The sequence below is a fragment of the Astatotilapia calliptera genome, chromosome 20 (assembly GCF_964374335.1).
Source record: "Astatotilapia calliptera chromosome 20, fAstCal68.1, whole genome shotgun sequence".
Lineage (NCBI taxonomy): Eukaryota > Metazoa > Chordata > Actinopteri > Cichliformes > Cichlidae > Astatotilapia > Astatotilapia calliptera.
The window spans coordinates 17,479,954-17,493,192 of record NC_137441.1 but is presented as its reverse complement, the minus strand read 5'-3'; the positions used below and the strand labels follow the sequence as shown (position 1 = coordinate 17,493,192).

Genomic DNA, 13,239 nt, shown 5'->3' with positions numbered 1-13,239 from the left:
CGATAGATTAGAAGCAGTACAAATTTGCATTATTATGTCACAGTCAACTAAAATATTTAATCAAATGGATACAAAAGAAAACCTACAATGACTCACAGATAGATGTAGAACTTAAGAAGTTAGAAATTAGAAGTTGGTGACATCCTGGTGGAAAGCAAACAAAATCATTAAATCGTCACCATCACCATATATTATTGTATTATTGTCTAAAGTCCATCATTCAAGCTTAGGTCCTCTACCAGGGCCCTGGGAGTTTTAGGGTGCTGCACAGCATCTTAGCTGTTTCCAGGATTGCACTCTTCTGGACAGAGATCTCCGATGTTGTTCCTGGGATCTGCTGGAGCCACTCGCCTAGCTTGGGAGTCACTGCACCAAGTACTCCGATTACCACTGGGACCACTGTTACGGTTAGAAAAACTGCTGGCCGTTTCAGCAGTTTTTCTAACCGTGGCCATGGCATTGTTGGTAAGTGTTTGTGGTCACCATTACTGAAAGCAGGCCTTTTGAATAAAAGGGTAGGAGTGCTACAATGTTACTGTAGATCAGGGGTCCCCAATCCCATACCACGAGGGCCGGTGTCCCTGCAGGTTTTAGATGTGTCATGATCCATCACAGCTGATTTAAATGGATAAATTACCTTCTCAACATGTCTTGAAGTTCTTCAGAGGCCTGGTAATGAACTAATCATGTGATTCAGGTGTGTTGACCCAGGGCGAGATCTAAAACCTGCAGGACACCGGCCCTCGTGGACTGGGATTGGGGACCCCTGCTGTACAATATGCCGGCCACTTTGTTGTGGCGTTTCATTCTCTATAGATCTTGTGCTGAAAGCTTGTTTCTGTACTGCCACAATTAGTGCCTTGTTCAGCCACTCTTGGATTTCTGGATTTCAGCCACTTTCTCTATCTGCTCGTGAAGGATGTTCTTTGCAGATAAGGGAATCTGCCAGTTGCCCTTGGTTAAGTCTAGCATCGTAAAAAAAAAAACTAGCTCTGCCCAACTGGTCCAGGAGCTCGTCGATCAAACATCAAACCTCATTCAACTTCAACACAGAACCATATGGACCCATGTTTCTTTAGTACAAGAACTATGGGGCTGTGCGACTCTTCCATGCACTGTTTGACTCTTCTATCATTCCCAGCTTGAGCAGTTCAAACAATTCCTTTTGCACAGTTTGTCTCTGGCGTTCAGGTAACCTCTGAACGTGCTGTCACATCAGGCCGCATTTCAAAATGTTGCTCCATGGCATTTGTACAGCCGGGCAGGGGGGAGAACACATCTGCAAAAACTGCTATTGCAACACAGCAAAATCTGCTCTCTGGGCCTGTATGAGATGGTTATCACAATAGGGGGAGGCCAGAAAGCTGAAATTTGGCACCTCCAGCCACCGGAGAAGGGTCTGGAGAAGCTACAGGGTCACCAGAGAAGCTACAAGGAGAGACTAATACAAGCACTTTGTCTCCCAGTGAAAATTGCCAGAATCTAGCCGCTCCCTTTGTACGGGCGCTCCTGGGCCTGGAGGAAATTTTCCTCAGCACCACTGTGGAAAAAACTCCTGGCACGACCCGGATGCTTGGGCAGTTTTTATTTGATTGATGTGCTCTTGAACTTTGCAGCGCTCTTCCTTTATCTTCGCTGTCAGTTTCTGTCACGCCAGCTCCTGTGTCTGGATGAAAATGCTCCTCTCCGGCCCCAGCAGCTACTGGAATAGGTAATGCATGATTAAATGATGCTCATCAGTTGTGAAGATCAGCCTCCCCTGCTTCCACACCCTAAACCCGCTGCTCCACCCCACCACAGCTGGATTCTCATTCTTATTTGGATTCAGGGCTGAACCTGCTCTCATCTGCAAGGATAATTGGGGCACCAGTGGCAGACCTGCTAGTTGTAGTGTTCTCTAGGTCCGTTCACGAATGTTTTGTTTGAAAATGCAGTAGTAGCTTACTGGTGATCTGGCTCTAGCAGTGCTTTTCCTGCTCCACCTTGCCCCAAACCCAGATAGTGTGATGACCCTTTAATTTTTTTAGAGGAGTTTATTCTGAAGTTAATTTGCTTACAAGAAAGTGAAATTTGTTGTTGTTGTTGTTCATTAAATTATTGTTTTTTTTGTTTGTGTTTGTGTTCATTCAATTACTGAGGATTCTGTGACTTGGTGGTCCAAATGAGACTGCTACAATAATAAAAACGATTTTATTTATTTAGACCTACCAAAATCCCAGCAGTGAGTTTAGCAGTTACTACTTGTCAGTCACTATAACTGCATGAAATATAAAAGATTTCCTGTATCTGTCTGTATGAAAGCAGAGCTGAATCCGTCTTTTAGAGACAGTACTTCACCTAAATTCATAATCATTTAATTCACTGCTATATTTGATTAAAGTTATCACAAGACTTGTGAGTGATATGTGTAGTGTTTTGTTTTTCCTCTGCTTCTCACAGCAGGTCAGTGATGACCGACAATTAAAAATGTTGTAATCATCCAAAGGTGACAGACTTTAAAATACACTTTCAAGAAAAGAACATTAGGCAATGTAAACAGCCCATTAGCAGAGTGGACCCCCCATTTTTATTCCTTCCACTAAAAGATGATTTCTCAGAGCAATTATTACGAGGTGACCGTACAACTATTACATCTGTGTCTTCATTTAGTAACACTATCATGTTGTCACATTAGTTTACTACTTCCTGTAACTCAGTGACAACAGTGTCCCGTGTGAGGTGGGGAGGCTCTGGAGAATGTTTCTCAAGCAAAGTAGCATATGTAAGCGGCTATGTCATAAGAATACTAGCATACAATGCTTTAAAAGGAGCATTTTCCGACAGCTCGTGTTATCAGAATTAGGTGTCAGGCATGCCGGTCCAATTCCTGGCATACCTATGTGTGTTAACCTTAAGTATAAAAGAGAGTGCTGCTGTTGGCTCCGGCATCCAAACACCTACAAGTCAAAGAAGAAAAAGAGAATTTATCCATTCATCCAACTACTAACACGAGCTGCAGCAACCCACAGAGCAACATGCGTCTGTCTTCTATATCGCTCTGTAGCCTCCTTCTCATTTTAAAGCTGCAGCTGACTAGTACATATCCCATCAGCACTGGCTTGACTGACACTGACATGGACATCTTGAAGGTAAGTCTCTAAAGTCACTAAAGTTTTTCTTGAAAAAGTTGAATCTTTCTGGGAGTTTCAGGCAATCTGTAGCAGCAATCAGAACAAGGAACTCAATTTTATTCACGTAAAATGTTGAACAACATCCTGCATTTCCTTCCATGGCTGTTCCCAATATTTAGCCTTGATCTCTCATGTGATAAAAGCATAAAGTCTGATCATTTTTATCTGTCACCTGTGCTCCAACATTGCTTCTAATAATCTCAATAAACTGAGACATAAACTGTTGACAAATACATTTGAGTGCCTCTGTCTATCCTCATGCCATAGTTAAATTGCCATGTTTATTATTCAAGACACAGTACAACTTTCATCTGTGTGGATCTTTAAAGGTGCTCCTAAGCAGACTGGAAGAGTCTGTTTCAGACCAAACGGCAGTGGACCAAAATGCCCCTGGACAGAGAGATCTTCTAGACAGCCTTAGCAGAGAGGACGCAGGAGATAGACATCAGCCAGACACCGGACTAGATGAAGCTGAAATCCGGGAGTTTCTTTCGGCCAAGAACCTCAAGACTGTCCGCAATGATTCATCTAGGAAATCCTCTGGTTGTTTTGGGCGACGGATGGACAGAATAGGCTCCATGAGCTCTCTGGGGTGCAACACTGTGGGAAGATACAGTAAGTTACAGTAACTACACTACAACACGGTTAGAGTAATGTACCACAGATTTAACTCTTACTCTCTTACTCTTCCCTTGCAGATCCAAAGCAAAGATGAAGTCTTACCATCTAAATTCCAAAACTGCAACGTCTCTACCCAAAGATACTTTTATTTAAAGGCTATTTATTTACTAATATTTATTAAATACTGTTGCTCAGCAGAATATTTAAAATAATCAAAGCCAAACTGTTCCTTGTGTACTGTTGAATGTTTTAATAAATGTTTACAACTGCACGTCATTGGCCCTCATCACTGACCATGAGACACAGCCAACATATTTCAAAAAGGCACAAATGTACGGGAGACTTTTCCTTTGAACTGTCAAATATAAAAACACACACTGAAACATGCAGTGTTGTCTTAATGAAGAAGCTCTTGTCATTCTGAGTAACTGACAGCAGCAGGGAGCTCTATGCAGGACGTTTATATACAGAATTCATTTGATAACAGATTTATTTTTCTGTCTTCATAAAAAAGAGTAATGATCTGACACAGATCATTACTCAACAACATTGATTAATATGCTGAACTGTTTATTGGTGATAATGATTTTCCATTCCCATTTATTTCACTGCCAGTGCGTTACTGCTGATCAGCTGAGTAGTTTAGTGTGTACATGCTTAGCTTGGCACCTGATTGCGTCTCCGAGGTTGATTAAACGCTTTCTAACAAGGAAGTGATGTACAGTGAATTACAGTACAGCTTAGCACTCCATCATCAGTGAGGAGCTCCACTGATTAAAGCTACAATTACATCATCATGAGTGAATTTGAATTTGCTGACTTTTTTAGAGTGTTCAAACCACCTTTCATGGCCACATGGTTTAGATGGCTGTTTGACTGATTGATATATTGATTGTTTCCACTAGATGTATAACAATTCACACTGACTCCACCACACTTTACAAGTCCCCAGCTTGTTAAATAAATTCCCCTTTTAGAGATAATAAAGGGGGAAGAAAAATCACATGTGATTTCTTGTTACAGGCACCGAACAGGGTATTAACCCTATAATGTCCTTTGTATCATATTTAATATGAGTTTCTGAGACCTCTATCTCATGAACATGATCAATACTTGCCATAATTTCAAAATCTTATGGACAAAACTCATTTTTTGTCTAAAATTAACATTGTTGTTAACAAAAAGTTGCCAAAACATCCAATGTACAAATGCGATACAAAAAATATATAATAAATATATAATAAACATATATCATGCACAACATTATGTAGGAAAAAAAAAGATTTGTGGATTTTGTTATAAGGGCTAATAAACATCTCAGTTCCAAAAAAATCTGAATTTTATGGATATTTTTTGATGGGTTGGGTCTGACAACCCATCTTAAAAATCTCTTCGTCTAGAAATATACTAGGCACGTGCACGACTAGACGACTAATCATTGCTATTGTAACGAGTGGGCACCAGATTTCTCCAAGACATGCTGGAGAAATCTTTCGGCTGGCCTGGGAATGCCTTGATGTTTCTCTGGATAAGCTGGAGGAGCTGGTTGGTGACAGCGAGGTCTCATCTTCCCTGCTTAGACTGTTGCCCCTACGGCCCAACTTCACAGAAGCAGAAGAAAATGGCGGGGTGGTTTATCGATTTATCATTTTAGATTTAAGGTTTTATTGAAGTGGTTGTCATGAACCATGTACATCATTCAAGAGTCTGGGGATCTGAGGAAAAGTTGTGTTTTTTAGTTATAGTAAGAGTATGTAATAGTTTTCTTGTCATATTTTATTTTAAGTGTAGTTTGTATGTTTGAAGTAGAGTGTGCAACAAAAGGTATAAAACACTCATACCATCTATAGATTACAGAACTTTAACCAAACCATTGTCAAGAGTAAGTATCCACAGCCTTTAATCAACTCTGTCTTCTGATCTTTGCAACATTATTTACTAAACTGGGTTTTAAAAAATTAATTATTTGGTTAGAATCCAAGATGGAGATGAATGGAAAATTGTTTTAAAACTCCACTGGGACATTTCAAACACCTCGTATGCTGTTTGGGTTAACCGATCCCTACGGTGTCTCAGACCCTCAGAAAAGATGTCCTAAGAGACTTCTTTAGCGTCTTCATCTTTGTGTTTAGATTGGGATTTTCCTCTACTTTTTTCAAAATCCTGTTCGAGGTTGACAGGTGAAGCCTGGCCCCACCTCAGGTCCAGCTGGACCACAGACTACAATTTCTCTCCTACCTGCAGACTGCTAAAAGTTTGAACTCCAATCTTACACAATGGTTCTTGTTTTTAGAAGATTCAATTTGTCCACCATGTACCGCTTGTACCGGTGATGGAAGACTTTTACCTTACAGCATCTTGAGGCAACTTTTGTTGTATTTGGAACTTTTTTTTAAAGAACTGAAATTACCACCATGGCATTCCTTCCCAGCTTCCACTGGGACCACATCACTAGGTTTGCCTGCTACCTTTGGGTAAGTAGAACTACTTCTTTCCTGAAACAATATTTTTGGTGTCCTTCATTAGTGTTAAAGAATACGTTCCTGCCTCCCCCACATGTCTCCTTCACCCACTAACAATTCCAAATAGGTTCTTGTCATACATCTTTTTGGATTTTATCACTGATTTTCTCCTCTCAGATGGAAAGACAGTTATATTAACCACTGTGTACAGGTTCTCTGAGGCAGCTCACTGTGTGGCCCTGAAGAAGCTCCCTCAGCCTCCAATTTCAATTCAATTTAATTCAATTTTATATAGCACCAAATCATAACAGCAGTTGACTCAGGGCACTTTAAATTGTAAGATAAAGACTGTATTGTGGAGGTAAGCATGGACGACACAGAGCTCTTAATTCTCACTCCTTCTTTATTCCTCTCCAACATCAACTGAACACATCGCGCCACAAACACAGCAACACACACTTCCTAAACACTGGGTGTGAGTGGAGCCCTCTAGTGGTCCACCACAGTATAATAATACAAGAGCAAGTGCTTTGGATTCTACCGTCAGACAAATGGACAGATCGAAAGATGAAAGCAGGAAGTAGCAGCAGCCTGTGGTTGAATTATCCATAACAATCCATAACTTTGAGTTGTCTTGTGAATATGCCCAGAACTCACTCAGTGCTAAAAGCAATCACTGTTTAAAGTTTCAACTGGTTCTCAGCCACCCCATTCCCATCCAATGAAGAGGAACTGGATGTGCTCCCAGTTCAGTCCCATCTGAAGCACAGCTGCTGCAACTGGAACCAAATGAAGGTCGCCCAGCTTTGAACTGCTGACTGCAGTCACTGCTTTAATTTTCATTGTTTGGAGTTCTCATAAAGCCAAAGCATCAAGCCATGACATTACGCTCTTTCAGGCTCTCCTGGCTCTGTTTTCATGAGAGAGCACGCAAAAGCTGGGTGCTCAGGATCCACATCCATTCACCACAGCCACAGTCATTTGGTTAGCCTGTTCCTCAAATGATGGAAAGGAGTCCAAACTGTATTGGTCTGAAGTGGATTCAAACAGCAACAACAATGATGAATTCTGGGTAATTTAAATGCATTCCAACAGCTAGCAGTTCAACCATCAGGCCACAGAGACACCTCCTGCAGCAGCATGTCCAGGATCACATTACTTTTCAATCACACCCAGTGCACTCCCTTTATATTCCTTCTTACCACTCAGATTAATGTCCTTGTCTGCTCAAAGCCTGAAGGCAGCTAAGGTCACACTGTGCAAGTATATGTGGCACATCTGTAATGCTGCAAAGCCACATAAGTCTCATATTTTATTGCCCAAATACTTTACATTCCCTATAATTCTCCGGCTCTAGCTGGCCATCATAGGTCCTACAAAGTCCTCTGGGAGCTTGGTCAGCTGTGGAGGATTGTCCCACGCCAAGAGTGTAAAGAAAAAACAAAAGCAAATTAAAAAAAAGTTTTTGTATGTTTTAAACATGAGGTCTGAGCATGACAATGGTATTAGTCTTCTCAGCAAAATGAAACAAATGATTCTCTAAATATTATTTATTTATTTCAGTTCTGTTTAGTTTTGAGTGACCTTGTGATTTTTTTTAAATTGCTTTTTAATTTTCTCCAAATAGGAATTTAAAATGACTCCTTAGAATTCAAATCTGCAGGATTATTAGGGGTCTGTGTGAAGCACATCCCTTATTAAATGTGCCATTTATGTGCCTTCTGAATGAGCGAACAAGGCAAAGCTCCACCCATGAAATGCAATCTCTTATCATAGTGCATCAAAGTCTGCACTTCCAAAATGTGCGACTGCAAAGACCCTAGAAACCAATAAAGACCTCAGGCTCTGATTTGTCTGATTAATACTGTGGAGTTACAGTAAAATGAGAACATGGTGTTTGTGTAACTCTTAACTTTGAAACTCACCGAATACACATTAAAACTCAAATATTTATTTTGTAAATATTTCTTTAAATATGTGAAAATTACTTGTTTGTTATAAAACATGTAAATTTATAATTGTTTCTTGAAAGTTGAGTCCATGTAATTCTTGTCTACTTTCTATTAAAGGCCACCTATTATTGAAACATACTCACAGTATATGCTTCTTCTTTTCTATAATACCGCCTGTTCATAATGCAGCCTATAATTTTAGATTACAGGCTGTATTATTCCTACCTTACAAACTCATGGCAGGAAGAAATGCCTTCAGTTATGGTAATAAATCATATTCACGATACTGTTTATATTCCTTTGACTATAACATTGTTTCCTTCCTGTCCTAATCTAAACCATGGAACCACGAGCAGCAGTTTTAACCTACTATGGTACGTTTCATTCTTAGGAGTGTAGACAGTGTTAAGTATTTGCATAGTGAAACTGCATTCTTCCCAATACACAGCTCAGAGATCCAAGATGGCTCCTTAGGTCATGCCACACACACACACACACACACACACACACACACACACACACACACACACACACACACACACACACACACACACACACACACACACGTCACTTACCACCAAGCGCCACTTAAAGAGACATCTGACCAGCGGCCTTATCATTTAGAGGTGTCAGAATGCACTTGGGGCCGTCTACAAAATGATGGCACTGCCTGTCTGGCGCATGGTAAGTGTATGTAGATGGTTGTGTATGTGAGCCAGTCTGTATATAAAAGCTTGCAGTGCATGCTATAGTATCAGTATTAGCAGAAGAAACATAACATGAGAACTGAGGTTCTGTGGGGTGTATTGGCCCTGCTGTGTCAGCAAACACTGGTTAGCAGCCACATACTGGGGAGGCCCTCATCTGCTAATGACCTGGCTCAGCTCAAGGTAAGAAACCATGTCACACCTGTAATCAACACACCATTTGTGAAAACATTACACTGTGAAGGGTCAGGTACTTTGATATTCAAACAGAGAGAGGGTCAAAGATGAGAAAATAGTTGCATGAATAACATATTTCCTGTTATTACAACATTTAAAAGTCATTCAAAGGCAGTTTCACTGGTATCAGTGTCTTCAATTATACCATGCTTGTAGGAATGCTACAAGCATTTTATAATTGCACAAATGCATCCAGTCCAGTATAACTGATTTATGTTTTACTTGACAAAGTAAAGAGTTTTTTTCAAATATAGTTTAAATCAGATCACGTGTTGACATGCTTTTCTTTGGATTTGTGAGTATTGAGAGGGCATAACAAGATAAAATGTTGACTGTTGTGATGACACCAAGAAGACACAACAACAGATCAGGCGATTACAAACAAAGCAACACAATGTCGAAAAGTAGTTATCATTAGAGTGTGACCTCACATTGATCTGATCTCAAAGATATACCAGCTTTACTTTGTTCTCCTGATTTTCACTTGTAATTTTAACTTCATCAAAACCTTCATCTTCATTCTTCCTTCATCTTATAATTAGCTGAGGTGAACTAGAAATTAGAGCTCTCTGCTTCCAGAATAACAAGCTGTGGTTTAGCTGTGGCTGAAGTAGACAGTTATTAATGAGTTTGCTTTGACTCTGACACAGCACTGACAACACATGAACAAAACCTTCACCTTTATTCCTGATATGCTGTTAATATTTGCATACCTATTAAATTAGGCAATAAAAACATCCATTGTTTTGAAAGTATGCAGCCTTTGGTTCATAGTGTGAACGTCACAATATCTGTGCACTGATGATAACTGTGATATTTAAAATTTAAACATCGTGAATGATGGGTCCCTCTTGTTTGTTGTTGGCTGAGTGGGTGACTCCAGGTGGGCTCTCAGACTCGGGACCCATCTGCTGACTCTAGTCCACGCTTTGCGGTGGAGATGGTGAGTCCCAACCCTGGGACCCCAGGTAGGGTGTAGTAGGGGATTTAGATGATCAGCTGATGAACTGGGTCTTTCCTGGCTACCTTGGTGGCCCCACACAACTCGTCACTGCTGTGTGTTTTTCAATTTGATCTGCACCTGAGGCATTGAGTGTGAGCATTGTTGACCAGCTGTCGGGTGCTCATGTCACAACTGTCAATCTTAAAAGCACTCTATTTTTCATACAGTCATACTCATCCTTTATATCTCAAACACTCACTTGCACCATAAGGTCTGTATTTAAAAGCTTGCAGTGTACACTATAGTATCAGTATTAGCAGAAGAAACATAACATAGGAACTGAGATTCTGTGAGGTGTAATAATCCAGTGTGAGAGTCAGCTGGGTTAACTGTTGCTTCCTGTTTACCTAGCTGAGGCAGCTTTTATTCCTCCTTTTCTGACAGACAGACCCCCACTGTCAATAAATTCCTCACACAAGTTTATAGCTAAACCAACTGATTTGAGATGCTGGAGGTCAGGGTTCAGCAACTTCATCTCATTCTAAAAGTCCACTATTGTCTTTTAAACAAGGGTTGACAAACAATCCTCATCACCTGGGACCTTTCTTTTGGCTCACGCTGGGATGGCCGGCCTCTTGTGGGGTTGGTTACCCATTGGTTCTCTGGGGCCCTTGTCCTTTGGCAGTGGGGGCTCCACCCACCCACCCACCCATCCACACACACACACCCACCCATCCACACACACACACACACACACACACACACACACACACACACACACACACACACACACACACACACACACACACACACTTGCACGTCCCACCTGATTTATTAGATGCTTTATGATTTCTACAACAGTCTTTGCTGGAACGCTTTGAGGAGACATTGGATGAAGTGGTCCAGAAAGAAGACTTGGAAGCTTATTATGAAGACATGAACCAAGAGCCCAAAAGCAGCCAGGCCAGCCAAGGATGGGACCAAGAGGGGAACCAAGAACCTCTGATATCTGAAAAAGCCCAACCACTAACTGAGGGCAAGACTGTGAATCAGAGGAGCCGCCTCCAGGACCTGCTGATGGCCACCAGGAAACGCACCTCTGGCTGTTTTGGAGCCAGGATCGATCGAATAGGAAATGCCAGTGGCTTGGGATGCAATAGTGGAAGAGGTAGGACTGCAGTCGGAGAAGCAAAACACAAATTTGAATTAAATTTGTTAAATAAATACAGAGCATTAGAACATGTCAACCCTTAAAAATGTGCATGCAGTTGGATTTTGACTAAATGTGCATTCACATATTCTACAAGTTCTTAACTTGACAACGTGACAATTGTGTTGATGTGTTTTCTCACTTGTTATTCTTTCGGGCTGCTGCCTTTCGGGGTTGGCACAGCATTGAGCCTTCATCTGCCTCCATCACACCAACTTCCTCTGCACATGTCCAAACTATCTCAGCTTTGCCTTAAACATTGACCTTCTTCACACTATTCATTGTAAAGATGTTTTGGACAGTCCACTTTTGTTCATGCTATAAAGTACGCCAAGTAATAATTTGCAGAACACATTTATGTTGATTGACACTTAGTTTTATTTATTTTTTAAATGAAATATAAATACTTAAAGTTTAAGTAGAAGTTGGAAATAAATGCATTTGAAGGATGATGATGGTACCAGGATTGCAACATGACCAGTTAAATAACAGTACTGTCTTCTTTTTGTGCTTGTGTCATTGTCCTCCTAGGATAGTCCAGCCTTTTCCCGGGGCGCATGACGAATTCTGCTGTTGGAACTGAAATTATATCAGAGAAATATAGAGTTTGGAAAAGTATGGTTTTGTATTAGTTGCATTTCAACTTTGTGTATCTATTTTGCATGTTTCTGTGTCAGACATGAGAAACTGGCTGTTTTTCAAGTAGGTAATTAATTCGATAAGTCCATTGTAGATGAGCAACATAAACACTTTAATGGAAAAGAGTTAAACAACTACTGTAACTGCATGTGGGGGTCTAACAAAAATAAACATATTTTTTACTTACATGAAGGATTCTCTCTATTTTATAGACAGAATAAAAAGTAGAATTTAAATAATATTTGAGATTGTAGTGTGCACATTGAGGAGCGGAGTGACTGATGCTGCTATAAAAGAATACGGCTCTCACAACAACAAAGTGGTAAAGTATGTGAAACATTGTACTGCATATATGACACACTGCAGGAGGACAGTGGTTGTCCACACTGAGGTTTTTAATAAAAAGGGAAATAGTTGTTCCGTGTTACTGTTGGCTTCCATCACCATGACATACTTAAGATTCGAACAAACTTTTTACAATTTTTCTGATAATTTGCTAATTGTGAAATAGGCTGATAGTTACCAATAGAGCTGTCAACAAGGTTAGGTTTCTTTAGTAGAGGAGTTACCTTAGCAAAGCCAAATAAATGACTCAAGGCACCGAACGGAAGCAGTTTGAGGACATCACATTATTTATGTGATTTAAGTGATTGATAAATGTGTTACAATCATCATCAGAAAGTAACAGAGCGTGCTGAGATGGAGGAGAAACAATACAGTTGATAGTATCCAATGATAAACGGAAATTATTCTTATAGCAAGATTACTGACATAAGAGGATCGAGCGAGTAAGAGTGAATGAGCTCTTTGAAGTGTTCACAGTAGACAACCAAACCTCGGGACTTCTGCAGTCATCCTGCTTTTCGATGGAAATATTGAAGGCTGCAAGTCTTATTAATTAACCAGGGTGAGTGGAAATTGACAGAGCAAGGGCCACTTTGTAAGGAGTGACCTGATTGAGAATGGCAAGAAACTGTTTGTTTTAATAAACACTCTCTTGCCTTTCTCAATCATTATGAACCTTAAAAGAGCAGTGAAAGCTCAAACGGATCATCGGGCATAAAAATGTCTTTTTTTAAAGCTTACAGCTGTTCCACTTCCTTTGGCAAAGATGTGAGGAGCACAAATGAACTGGAACTCTAGAATATAGTTTTTAAAAATACCACATTTTATTATCACGCTGCCAGGCCAAAAAGATTAACATTAAATCCAGATTCTCATTATAGAACAAGTCCTTTAAAATATAAGACTACAAACTGAGTGGCTGTTTATTACAAGTTTTTTTTGGTGGCGTAAGC

The 13,239-nt window shown here is 40.3% G+C and overlaps 1 protein-coding gene across 1 annotated transcript; it reads left to right on the top strand.

Annotated features, from left to right (window-relative positions):
- Window positions 1-2,910: 2,910 nt before the first annotated feature.
- On the top strand, window positions 2,911-12,127 carry nppb (natriuretic peptide B). Its single transcript, XM_080295148.1, has 6 exons — window positions 2,911-3,128; window positions 3,500-3,785; window positions 7,624-7,682; window positions 8,973-9,095; window positions 10,954-11,260; window positions 11,834-12,127. Exons 1-6 carry the CDS (start codon window positions 3,015-3,017, stop codon window positions 11,836-11,838), a joined length of 894 nt encoding a protein of 297 aa, XP_080151274.1. The 5' UTR covers window positions 2,911-3,014; the 3' UTR covers window positions 11,839-12,127.
- Window positions 12,128-13,239: the final 1,112 nt, after the last annotated feature.

What these genes read in the sequence shown, in the direction of transcription:
- nppb (XM_080295148.1), top strand. Translation starts at nt 3,015, where the DNA reads ATGCGTCTGTCTTCTATATCGCTCTGTAGCCTCCTTCTCATTTTAAAG. An exon ending in GATTGTCCCACGCCAAGAGT is followed by an intron (nt 7,683 to 8,972) that starts GTAAAGAAAAAA and finishes CAGTATTAGCAG; the next exon opens with AAGAAACATAACATGAGAAC. An exon ending in ATGACCTGGCTCAGCTCAAG is followed by an intron (nt 9,096 to 10,953) that starts GTAAGAAACCAT and finishes TTTCTACAACAG; the next exon opens with TCTTTGCTGGAACGCTTTGA.